The 13,120-nt window shown below is 46.1% G+C and overlaps 1 protein-coding gene across 1 annotated transcript in view; it reads left to right on the plus strand.

Moving 5' to 3' along the window:
* Positions 1–13,120, plus strand: part of CPS1 (carbamoyl-phosphate synthase 1) — a 288,535-nt gene that overhangs the window by 234,564 nt on the left and 40,851 nt on the right. The window contains exons 23-25 of the mRNA XM_075933931.2: positions 9,603–9,744; positions 11,733–11,798; positions 13,012–13,075. Of these exons, the coding sequence (XP_075790046.1) occupies positions 9,603–9,744; positions 11,733–11,798; positions 13,012–13,075 (272 nt within the window). The remainder of the gene's footprint in view (positions 1–9,602; positions 9,745–11,732; positions 11,799–13,011; positions 13,076–13,120) is intronic.

The raw sequence follows: 13,120 nt of genomic DNA on the forward strand, positions 1-13,120 counted from the left end.
CTCTCTTTGGTTAATTTCACTTGGAAAGGGACACAAATCACTGTTTGATAACATGCTGATACAGGACTTGTGCTGAGATCCTGGGGATTTTTAAGATTTGTCTCTGGGCATCTCTAGGTCTCGCCAGAGGAAATCAGCAAGTGTGGCTGTCTGTGACGCAGATCTTCTCATACACAGGGTGATTCTGAGTGTAGGTCTTGTGACTCATAACCAGACAAAGACTAGCACGCTGGGCAGCAGAGAGGGCCAGCCTCAGAGCAGCGTTTTTAACGAGACTTTGTTCAGTGGCCTCTGGAAGTCAACAGAAAATTATTTATCGAGACTCCCTTTCCCCAGCGAATGTCCTTGTGTTTTGAAAATGGCTTTCTGGAAGCATGACTTGATTTCCAAACACTCGGTAGAGAAGTGTCTGCACAATACATCTGCTGAAATTAATGTTTGGCTCCAGCCTTCAGACTCTCAAGTCATGCAAAAGGAAAAAAAGATCAAAGGGCCATCAATAAAGTATGTTCAGTCGGGGTGGGTGTCAAAAAGCAGATTTCTGTGACCTCTTCAAAAATTGATTTGAGTTGCAGTTTGCAGACACGTGCCTAACCTGGACCCCAGAGGAACAGTGACAGGGGAGAGGTCACATCCTCGCTGGGGTATATATTTAAACAGCTTCCCTGAAGGTCAAGGCTGCTTCACTGATTGATCTCCACTGAAGAGTTGGCCCCAATAGAGCCGCGGTAGTATTGAGAGAGAATGAACGCAGACGCATGTGTGCGCCCTTCCTCTCACACTGCATCAGCAGGGATGGAACCGGTGGGGCAGATGTTCGATTCAGTAAGTGACGTGTGTTTTTGCTGCATGACGAACGCTGATTCAGCAGCCCTATGAGTTGTAAGAACTGCTATAGAGGGTCATACCAAAGGTCCATCTAGCCCAGTATCCTGTCTGCCAACACTGGCCAATGCTAGGAGCCCCCAGAGGGAATGAACAGAACAGGGAATCAAGAGATCCCTGTTGTCCATTTCCAGCTGCTGACAAACAGAGGCTCAGGACATCATTCCTGCCCACCCTGGCTGATAGCCATTGATGAACCTATCCTCCATTAATTTATCTAGCTCTTTTTTGAACCCTGTTAAAGTCCTGGTCTTCACAACATCCTCTGGCAAGGAGTTCTACAGGTTAACTGTGCGTTGTGTGAAGAAAAACTTCCTTTTGTTTGTTGTACACCTGCTACCTATTAATTTAATTTGGTGACCACTAGTTCTTATGTTATGGGAACAAGTAAATAACTTTTCCTTATTTACTTTCTCCACACCCCGTTTTCCTCCAAAGCCCCGAATACTTGCATTACTTTGACGTGCATCCTCATCTTGTCACACTTCCATGCACCCTTTTAAGCACTCTGCTTCTATGTTTCTTCATGCTTTGTAGAGAAAAGTCCATATTGTATCAGTCCATCCGTGCCCTAGATGGATTCTTCACTGGGGGAAGAAGATGGCCTTTGAAATAGTGACAGCAATGCATTTCTTTGCTGTGTATTTGTCTGCATTGCTCCCACAGCTCATCAGCTACATGGGAACCACGTAGGTCTAAGGAAATAACGGGAGGTTTCACGTTGCGTAAATCAGTGAGAGTTATTGCGCCGGGGAGCTGAGCCTTCAAGATGTAGATCCAGAGAGTGATAGTTGAGACAGTGATATTTGTTGGCTTATGTCTCACGTCTTCCTAAATATTCCTGACAGTTTTGCCGGTCATCTCATGAGTGTTTTGGGGAGGAACATAAGTAACTACCTGTCTCCTTGGGAAAAGAGGCAAGGAAGGTTTTTACTGATCTCAAGCTTGTAACTGCAGGTTGTTGTAGGTCCTGGGAAATGTCAGAAACAATCAAGGAAACAGAACTGGCAAGTGGGCAGCAGGGAATGTGCCTTTTGCCCAGTAGTCCAACCTAAAATCAAGTAGCAGGATTCCTAACCGGGACAAGCCCAGTTTTCCCGTTAACTAGTGTCTAAGCCATTAGGCAGGGTTCTGTTCCTTTTGTAGGGCAGAGTTTAACCACATGATTAAGTCCCATCAGAGCATTGCCAGCTGATCTAGGGAAGTGATTATTCCTCTGCATTTGGCACTGGTGAGGCCATGTTTGGAGTATTGCATCCAATTCTGCCCCTCCCATCCCCATTACAGAAAGGATGTGGCCCCATTGGAGAAAGTCCAGTGGAGGGCAACAAAAATGATGAGGGGGCTGGAGCACATGACTTATGAGGAGAAGCCGAGGGATTTGGGCTTATTTAGTCTGCAGAACAGAAGAATGAGGGGGGATTTGAGAGCAGCCTTCAACTTCCTCAATGGAGGTTCCAAAGAGGCTGGAGAGAGGCTGTTCTCAGTGGTGACAGATGGCAGAACAAGGAGCAATGGTCTCAAGTTGCAGTGGGGGAGGCCTAGGTTGGATATTAGGAAAACCTATTTCACTAGGAGGTTGGTGAAGCACTGGGATGGGTTCCCTAGGAAGGGGGTAGAATCTCCATCCCTAAAGGTTTTAAGTCCTGGCTTGGCCAAACGCTGCCTGGGACAATGTAGTTGGGACTTAAATACCATCTGCTTCCCTGTCACAGTCTGAGTTTGGAATTTTACACATATTCTCCCCTTGACACAAGCTCCATTTGCAAAGCTCTCCAATAACTGCACAGGCTGATTTTCACATTAGAGCTGGTGCTTCCTCCAGGCACGTTTGTTTAGCATTACTCAGGGGCTGGCGGATCAGAGGAAAGCCGGTCAAGTGTAAGAGAGGCCCGTACTGAAGCATGCAGGCTCCCTGGGTAATTGCAATGCTGCAGGCATTGCTCAAGTCAGTTAATAGATTTCCCCAGTTTCTCGGCGCCAGGTGAAAATTTCCCATTAAGGGGGAATTTATTCCATTTCCTTTTATCATTTATTATTGAAGACGAAGCACGAGTGGATGGCGTCTCCAAGATGACAGGGTAGAATTTTAAACAACAACAACAACAGAAAATTCACACAGTAAGCTGACAAGAGAGCGGGAGAGAAAACGGACAAAGGGTTCTTCTATGGTTTATAAACTGCAAAATGCACAGGAGATTTAGTTTTGTGGGAAGAGAGCTGCACTGCCTAACCATTAAGGGTATGTCTACACTGCAGAGTTTTTCCGGGATACCGGAAGTATCCTGGAAAAACTCTGCTGTGCCTAGGGAACGCATCTGTTCTTCCGAAATTTTTTTGGGAAGAGCAGATGCATTTTTTCGGCATCGCTATAAACCTCGTTTTACGAGGAAGAAAGCATGTTCTGAAAAAAGGGTTTTTTTCTGACATTTGGCCCCATGTAGATGGGAAAAGCCTCTTCTGAAAAAAGAAGCAGAAAAAGCTATGCAAATTGCAGTTTGCAATTTGCGTGGCTTTTTCCAGAAGAGCAGTGCAGTGTAGACATAGCCTAAATTATTATGGCAGTGCGTAAAAAGTCTGATTGTCTGGTATGACGCTCCAAAGCCCCAAACTGTCATATGGCGAAAGAAAATATTGGAGAAGATGTTATAAGAGGGTAAAATCAATGTTGCTTTGACTTTTGTTGTTTGGGTTTGGTTACAAAATGGTGAAAGAGTTTAATCTTTGGAAGTGTTTTTGCCCTTTATCTATGTGATAAGAAAAACCTCTCAGTAAAAAGGGAGGCCATGACATCCCATGGATGGGTGACCAGATTTGGAGTCAGCAGCCAACCTGCGTATTCTATCTCATGCTGGTTTTAACTCACTGTAGTATCTTAGCCAAATTGCTTGGGGTTTTTCAAAGTGCTCGGCATTGGCCTAAGTCTGCTCCCACGGACTGCAATCAATGATGGGATAATGCAGGGGAGAGCTTCCCAGTGTGGGAGTGGGAGGAAACTACGTGTCCACGGTGAGGACGTTTGCAAAACCACATCCTTAATCTGTCTGTGCCTCAGTGTCACCATCTGTAATGTGGGTATGATATGTCTAACCTCTCTTTAGCAAGCTCTTTGAGATCTTCAAATGAGATTTCATATGTAAGTGCTAAGCTTTAGTTGTATTATTATTGATTATTCCCCTTTATTCGGCTCTGGTGAGGCCACATCTGAAGTATTGCATCCAGTTTTGGGCCCCCCACTATAGAAAGGATGTAGGCGCACTGGAGAGGGTCCAGCGGAGGGCAACCAAAATGTTTAGGGGGCTGGAGCACATGACCTACGAGGAGTGGCTGAGGGATTTGGGTTTGTTTATCTGCAGAAGAGAAGAGTGAGGGGGGATTCGATAGCAGCCTTCAACTTCCTGATGGGAGGTTCCAAAGAGGCTGGAGAGAGGCTGTTCTCAGTAGTGACAGATGCAGAACAAGGAGCAATGGTCTCAAGTTACAGTGGGGGAGGTCTAGGTTGGATGTTAGGAAAAGCTATTTCACTAGGTGGGCGGTGAAGCACTGGGATGGGTTCCCTAGGGAGGTGGTGGAATCTCCATCCCTAGAGGTGTTTAAGTCTCTGCTTCACAAAGCCCTGGCTGGGTTGATTTAGTTGGATTGGTCCTGCCTAGAGCAGGGGGCTGGACTCGATGACCTCCTAAGGTCTCTTCCAGCCCTATGATTCTATTAACACAGAATCTATCCGTAACTAACGGTGTCTGTCTGGCTTAGAGATGACGCAGTCTGCAAAATGTGGATCCCGACCTGGCTTTCCAAATGCCTAAAGGCCAAAGCCATTTGGATTCAGGGTCTAGTTCAACCCATATAAAAAGCAGTGGGCTAGACTCTCACCTGGTGTGACAAAGAGCCACATTACACCTCCTGAGAATCTGGATTCGGGGCTTTTTGAGAAGTTCTCATTTGGACACCTCCCGTTAAGTGGGGAGAGAAGGTATTTTAATCCAGGGTATGAATTGATGCCCATTCTTAGGGGAAAAATGCCTCCAGCGATGTCAATAGCAACATTTCTGTTCACTTGAATAGTGTGAGGATTTCACCCTCGTCTCTCTCAGAAGGCACTCAGTGAACAAATTCTTCTTGGTATACTATATACACTCATTAAAGCATGAAGTAATGGGAAAACACATTTATCCTGCCTTGTTGAACACACTGGCTATGTCTACACTCGCGACTTCTTGCGCGAGTAATATGCAAGTGAGGCTAAGCGTGGACTATCGCCCAGCCTCATTTGCATACCTAATGATCCACCGTTTTTTTCAGAAGAGACTCTTGCGTGAGAAGGAGCGTCTGCACTGCCCCTTCTTGTGCAAGAAAAACCCTCTTGCGCAATGCCGTTCTTCCTGAAAAGTAATAGGTGTAACGGCATTGCGCAAGAGGGTTTTTCTTGCGCAAGAAGGGGCAGTGTAGATGCTCCTTCTTGCACAAGAACCTCTTCTGAAAAAAATGGTGGCTCATTAGGTATGCAAATGAGGCTCGGCAATATTCCACGCTTAGCCTCATTTGCATATTACTCGCGCAAGAAGCCGCGAGTGTAGACATAGCCACTGTGTGACACAATGCTCCTATGGCCTCTTGCTTATTAACTACACAGAAAGCCCTTTTCATTACTACTCCCACAGCAGTAGGACCCCCAAAATGGTGCTCTAAAGATGGCAAGAAAAGATCCTATTTCATTCCCCACAGGTACGGCACATTAGCCATTCCCTCACGTAATCCTGTTACCAAATTAGTCATCTTCTTGTCTGACGACCAAGAGTTCAAACCTTGTCTAAGTCCCTAGCCCAAGGCTAATGAGTCATGTCTTCAGATTTACAGGCTTTTTGGGGGTTTAATTATGATGGGATAAAGAAAAAAGCTGCATTGAAGTGAGCTGTAAATGAAGGCAATTTCCTTTCTCTGTCAGTAATCAAATGGCAGCCAGGCCTGTGTCTTCTGGAGACAGCAGAGAGAGCACGCATCAGCCAGCTCATTTTCTTGGGGTCAGGTCCGCTCACTCATACTTAGGCAATACAGAATGGAAGAGGAGAATCAAACTCAGCTGTGTCCTCACTAATTGCTGGTGAGGCTGGCCGTCTGTTTTTGCAGGAGAAGAGACAGATGTTGTTGGCTCTTTTCCCTTCTGGAAAAGCCTTCGAGTCTTGTGTGTCTGTACTGCTTCCTGGGCACATGAAATATTAACCTGCTGCCTCAAGAATTTCTGTTTATGTACACAAAAATGGGCCTTAAGCGTGCATCTAGCAGTGGCATACACAGATAATCTGACAGTTGGCCCTTCTGCTGAAAGCAAGGGGGTGATGCTTAGCAAATGGAACTAGGCCAAAGTGAGCCAATGAGAATTGCACTGGAGAAGGTAGATAATTTAGGGGAAATTGGGCCATTGATTTGCCACAGTGTTCGGTCATTCCCCGGGAATTATCTATGGATATGGGATCAAAGCCAACCCCAGTAAACTCAATGGGAGTCAATGGGGTGTTGGATCAGGGCCTTTCTTTTTAACACTAAGACCACGTCTTCTCTTCCTGGAAGAATGACTCTGCAGCGATCGATCTTCTGGAGTTCCATTTAGCGGGTCTAGTAAAGACCCACTAAATCAAACGCTGAGAGCGACCCCATTGATGCCGGAATTCCTACTCCTCCTGAGGGAAGGTGATGGGAGCATTTGTCCCGTTAACCTCCCGTTGTGTGGACGGTTGTGAAGCTCGGCTTATGGTATGTTAATTCTAGCTATGTTTTTTACGTACCTTAAACCCGCTTTCCCCTATAGTGTGGACCTGGCCTAAGAGACAACAGTGTTCTACAGTGAGATTTAAAAAGAGGAGTATTAGGAGACTTTTAAGGATATAAGGAGAGAGACCTGCACTCACCCTCTGTCAGCAAGACAGACCCTCCAATCCCCATTTTTGCTATGGAAGATATTTCTCACTACTGCTCCAATGTGTAGTATTTATACCAGACATTTCGGCTACGTCTTCATTGGCATGATCTTGTGCAAATACTCTTTAACACAAGAGTTCTTGCATTACAGTATTTGTGCAAGAGAGCATCTGCACTGGCATGTGCCTTTGCGCAAGAGATGTGCTTTTGCGCAAAAGCATCCATGCCAGTGTAGATGCTCTTTTGCGCAAGAAAGCTCCGATGGCCATTTTAGCCATCGGGCTTTCTTGCGCAAGAAATTCATGCTGCCTGTCTACACTGGCCTCTTGTGCAAGAACAGTTGTGCAAGGGGGCTTATTCCTGAGTGGGAGCATCATAGTTCTTGCGCAAGAAGCACTGATTTCACACATTAGAATGTCAGTGTTCTTGCGCAAGAACTCCCCACCAGTGTAGACAGGCAGCATGTTTTTGCGCAAAAGTGGCTGCTTTGGCACAAGATCGCGCCAATGTAGACACAGCCTTCATGTTTAAAAAGCTGTGCAAACATTAACTATCCAATCCCAACTCCCGTAAGAGAAAGATATGTCATGTAATCACCACATTGCTGACGGGGAAACTGAGAAAGTGCAATATGACTATGGCAAATCACACAGGGAGTGCTTTGTTGACCAGATCTTAGGTGTTGAGCTCCCTTTGAAATACTTAAGTGTCTGATCAGGATTAGAATCCAAACCACAGGCCTTGACTCTCATTGGACTTTCACCTTTTTTTTTATCGGTCAAACTCCAGGGGGGTGATTTGGGTGGCTTGTTATTTAAACCAGTGGGAGTGACAAATCTAGTCCAATACCTGTCTGCTTTCTGAAGCGTTCTAGTAAATGCGACTGTCCCCTCTCCTCTCCCTAAGATAACACACTGATATTTATTTAAAAACATCACAAAGCCAAGGACATAATTCAAAAGCTCTGATTTAGGAAAATCGCTTGTGTGTTAATCATTTCCTCTTTCCTGATTCACTGCTTGCTTGCATATAAAATATGGATTTGTTGGGCAAGCACAGATGCTCTTGGCAATGAAGATGGAAAGCAGAACTGTAGATAAAAGTAGGTAGGCTTTTTGTGTTCTGCAGAGGAGTAGCTTTGAAAAGGTAGCTTGCAAACCACAGAGAGAGACAGACACTTTACCATAGCAATAGGGAGAGGCAAAGAAAGAAACAGAAGCTGATGGAGGAGGAAAAAATGGGAATGGAGATTAAAAATGGAAAAAGAGAGCTGGCAAGACACATTCCGTTCAGCTGTGGATGTGCGGTTCAGCATAGGGGATTTGGTGAAAATATGTGATGCGTGAAAAAAGAAGAAATGGGAAGACAAGAATTAAGCTTAGCGGGTGCTAAGAACTCTTGTTGAAATTAAAGATGAAATAATGAATAGGATAGCAAAGGTAAATTGGGTATGCCTCTCTATCGCCTTTCATAATGCAAGGAGGAAGGGAAGTTCGGTGAAAAGGAACACATTTGAAGCTGATAGACGGAAATGTTTACCTCAACATAACCTGTGAAACTCATTGCCACTTGATAACATTGAGGCTAAATGTTTAGCTAAGGACTCACCATTGAAATAGCTAGGATGAGCAACTGATTAAAGATACAGAGACTGTCATGCTTCAAGGGATAAATCAATTAGGAACTGATGGGGTTAGGAGGAAATTCAACTGGTGAGTAATGTCTACCATAGAATCATAGAGTCATAGAATTGGAAGAGACCACAGGAAGTCGTTCAGTCCAACCCCCTGCTCAAAGCAGGACCAACCCCAACTAAATCATCCCAGCCAGGGCTTTGTCAAGCCAGGACTTAAAAACGTCTAAAGATGGAGATTCCACCACCACCTCCCTAGGTAACTCATCCCAGTGCTTCACCACCCTCCTAATGAAATAGTTTTTCTGAATAGCCAACTTAGACCTCCCCCACTGCAACTTGAGACCATTGCTCCTTGTTCTGCCATCAGTCACCACTGAGAACAGCCTTTCTCCATCCTCTTTGGAATCCCCCTTCAGGAAATTGAAGGCTGCTATCAAATTCCCTCCCCCCCCCCCTTCAAGCTTCTCTTCTGCAGACTAAACAAGCCCAAATCCCTCAGCCTCTCCTCATAAGTCATGCACTCCAGCTCCGTCATAACTGCCTCCTTCAAAGTGCTTGGCGTCTTTTTCTCGATCATCTTGTGCTGAACACTGCCAGAGACAGGACTCCAGCCTAGACAGACTTTCAGTCTGATTCAGTCTGGCAATTTCTGTGGTTTAAAATATGCAATGGGAACAAAAGGAAAAACAAAGGGAAGTTGGGAAAGGACTGAGGCATGCGTGGGAGAGTTTGGATATCCTCATCCTGCCGAGGAGGAGACACTCGTGAGGTGTCTGCTCTGTTCATAGTCATGGAGAGAAAAAACAAGACCATTCCTTACCTGCGTTGTGCAGGTTGTCCTGGATTGGCTTTGTGTGGCTGATCTATTAGCCGCATCTAGGAGAGCTTCCCTTTAGCTCAGAATGACAATTTGGCAGCTGAAAGGAAAGGGGTTGAGCCCCAACACCCTAGAAGTGCATATATGCATTATCCACTCGTTGTATGCAGACAACCTACAGAGGTAGTCTCTTGTGTGTAGGACGGGGACTCAATGGCTTAGCGTTAGCTGGGCCCAACCTTTCTCCTCCCTCTTCTTTGCAAGCACAGGGGAGTTCCTGGGTACTGCCCGGTAGACATGCTCATCTGTTGCTGTGAAGGACCATGTATGTTTTCTGTTAAATCCCAGGGATTCCATTCCAGAAGAAATAATGAGGAGGGCCAAACAGATCGGCTTCTCGGACAAGCAGATCGGGAAATGCATTGGCGTGACGGAGGCCCAGAGCCGGGAGCTGAGGCTGAAGAAGAACATAAAGCCATGGGTGAAGCAGGTACCGTATGAAGCATGTCTGCTCTGAGGTCTGGGGACCTGTGTTGATGGAAGAGACATGGACTTAACGGGCTGGTAGGAACAGTCTCGGAAAGCAAGGTTTGGGGTGAAATCCCAGCGCCACTGCAGTAAAAAGGAGTTTAGGCCCAGATGGGAGTGGAAACAAAATATCCCGCTCCCCCCGCTCTTAATCCAATTCCGCAGCCATTAATGCAGCAAGTGGCACGAATGGAAGGAGAGAGGGAATATGCTTCCTTTCTCAGCCCACAGAGAGAGAGACCCAATACCCGGCTTCTGAGGGGCTGGGGCGGAAACCCTGCTGTTTAGCAGCAGTGGAACGTGAAAGGCTGAGAGCACCCACCCCTTTGTGACCGTGAAAAGCATGGCTAGCACCTTCACTCTTGATAGTAACTTTTTAGAGGGTCATACTTTATTTTAAACGGCCCATCATTACGGGTTCATTTGGTATTCATTGTGATAGCACCGAGCCTAATGTGCTCATCTGGTATTCATGACCATGTCATAAATGCTTTCGTAGGTGTTCCATTGCCTTTCCTTTAAGGGTGGCTGGTACTGAAGTGCTTGCAGCTGGGTTTTGTCCTTAGGAAAAAAGAAAAATCATTGAACGCTCTTGAACGTGCGTAGAGGGCCCCTCTGCACCCTCCTGCCCAAGTACCAAATATCCCCTCCTTGTCCTTGTCCTCACCTGGTCTGGGCCACCAGGCCTTGCAATCCGTTCCTTAGGCTGCCCTGGCACAGCAGCTGAATTGATCTGCGCACCTCGTACCCTTCCCACGTTCATTCCACTGACGGCTGCATTGGCAGCAGCAAAGCACGTGCTTCTCCTAGAGTCACAAATGAATAGTAATAATAGTAGCAATGCACGGCCAACACTTATCTTGTACTAATACCAGAAGGTCCTCTTATTCATTGCTCACAAGGGTAGCCAGTGGGGAGTCATGAAAACATTTGATAATCCAGAAAGTTTCAGCCTATAAAAATTCATGCCAGAGGTTGCTTTATTGTTTTCCCATATTGATTGCACTCCTGTTTCAGCTGTCCATTCAGGGAGCATTAACAAGAGCACATGACTTATGGTTGGCCAACTCTATGCTGTGTAGCACAAGAGGGAAACGGTTGATGCAAATAGATTGTGAGCCACTCCCCCTCTGAGAATTATTCCTCCATGGTGTCTGGTGGATAGCTATCCACAAGAAATATATTGGGAGAAAATCAGTGTGGTTCCCCTACCTTTCACTAACCAAGGGCAGGCCTACATTACAATAACGGCTAGTGAATAGTACCTCCATTGGTGCCATGATGCTCCTGGAGAACGGCGTGGGTGTGTGCACTGTGGAAGTGAGAGGGACCAATTCTTCCAGAAGTAGTGGAGAGATCAGCAATAAGAACAGAAAAGTTCGCCGGTGAACTTGGTGGGGAGAGTTTGAACATAGCTCAAGAGAAGAACTGCTAGTGAAGGGTGTATCAAGAGTTGGAGTCAGCGGCTCAGAGTTCCTCTTGTCAGTAGAGGAGCTAGGCTGAGAGGAATGCTCAGGTAGGTTTTTAATAAAGTGTTCCACTTCACCTGCATTCACCTCCATCCTATGCTAAGGAAACAGCTGGGAGCACAATATTCACCGGCAGAGGAGAAGTAAAACTATTTAGAAAGAAAAGGGAGGGTGAAGGGAAGAGAGGAAGGATTTGCCATAGAAAAAGTCTGTGGACCATGATGCCTTTCCCCAAAGGTACTTGGCAGCGTGCATGCATGGTCAATGTGGCAGGAGAGCAGAAGCTGGAGCTTAGAGGAAGAAGTCTGAGAAGGAAACGAAAGACATGAAAGGCCAGGCAGTGAAAGCTGCTAGTTTACCTTCTCTTTCTCTGAGGGTGTGGCCAGAAAGCAGCAAGCAAGCAGGTGGAGAGAAATGGAAAATGAGAAACAAAAGACAAAATGTTGCCCTTCATTCTTATTCATAATTCCCTGCTTTACAGATTGACACACTGGCAGCAGAATACCCTGCAGTAACAAACTATCTCTACGTCACATACAACGGACAGGTAAGGGCTGTCAAGAGCTACAGTACAGCCGCAGCATTTTCTAATGGGTTTCTCTCTTTTTCCATTAGACTCTAGAGACCTTTCTGCCAATTCTCATTTTCCACAGCTGGTAATTGTTTCAAACGGCATTATGCATAGTCCCGTTTGAGTAGGGTTGAAGCATTCTTCTTCCCAAGCATTTACCGGGTGCCTTTAGGGGAAGAATGCGTTTCACGGCAGCATGGGTACAACATTCACCTCCAGAGTGACAATTTCCCCACAATGCTCCATCAATGTGCCTCAAACCTTAGGCCCTCTGGCGGTTGGTAGATTCTGTACCGTATTATCCAAGTGGCCGTTCAGTTTTTGGTTTCTCTGTTGAATCTGCCAGCCACGGAGCCATCGGGGTCTATGTTGTTGGGTGGTTTGTGATTCTGTCAACCCATCCCCTAGAAATTAGGCTGCCATGGCAAATCCATTGGCTGCTGAATAGCCTGTATGACGGAAATCTCTATGAAAACTAAGGGCTACTTGTAGGTGCCCTGGTTTTAATCAGTCATGTAACTCTTACAAAAATAGTGAAGAGTACTTTTGCTCCCCAGGAGCCTGGCCTGTGACTGCAATGTGCTGTCAAACCAGCCTTCCCCATCCTCATTAACAGTCCGCCTTATTTTTCACCTCCGCATCTTCCATTGAGGACTTTATCCAAGAGGATTTTCTCTTCCACCTTCTCCCTTAAGGTTCCTCCTTGTAGCGAGCTTCCTTGAGTGAAAGGCCATGCACAGACAGACATCCACCTGGGGCTCTTAAGCAAAGGGACTTTGCGTTGTCCACAGCATAGGAAGGTTCTCGCTGGTGTTTTGTTGTATGGTGCCTTGCATGGGACTTCTCCCTGCACCTTTACAGGTAGGCTGTTGTTAGTGGGAAATCATTATAATTCATGAGGGAAACGGACATTCCACAATGGGAGTGACATTTGGTTATTCCAAAACCGTATAGATGTACAGCAACCATAAAGGCAAGTTGAATGTGAGGGCCTCATCTCACTGAGGTATAACACCATTGACTTGAATGGGGTTTCTCCTGATTGACATTGCAGGAAATGAGCTCAGACTTGAGCATTGGGTGTCTTGCTTTTGGATATGGGCTGAGTGCTAGAAATGGTTTGTTCCCATCGATACGGAGCCAGGGATGTTTGGGTAGCACCTCACGACTTCTCTCCCTTCCTCCCTAGGAGAATGACGTAAAATTTGATGACCATGGAATGATGGTGCTGGGTTGTGGACCATACCACATAGGTAAATCTGTCCTCCTTCCACCCTGAAGTTGCCTGGGTTCTTGTG

This window comes from Pelodiscus sinensis, chromosome 7 (genome assembly GCF_052426305.1).
Source record: "Pelodiscus sinensis isolate ZL-2025 chromosome 7, ASM5242630v1, whole genome shotgun sequence".
Taxonomy (NCBI): domain Eukaryota; kingdom Metazoa; phylum Chordata; order Testudines; family Trionychidae; genus Pelodiscus; species Pelodiscus sinensis.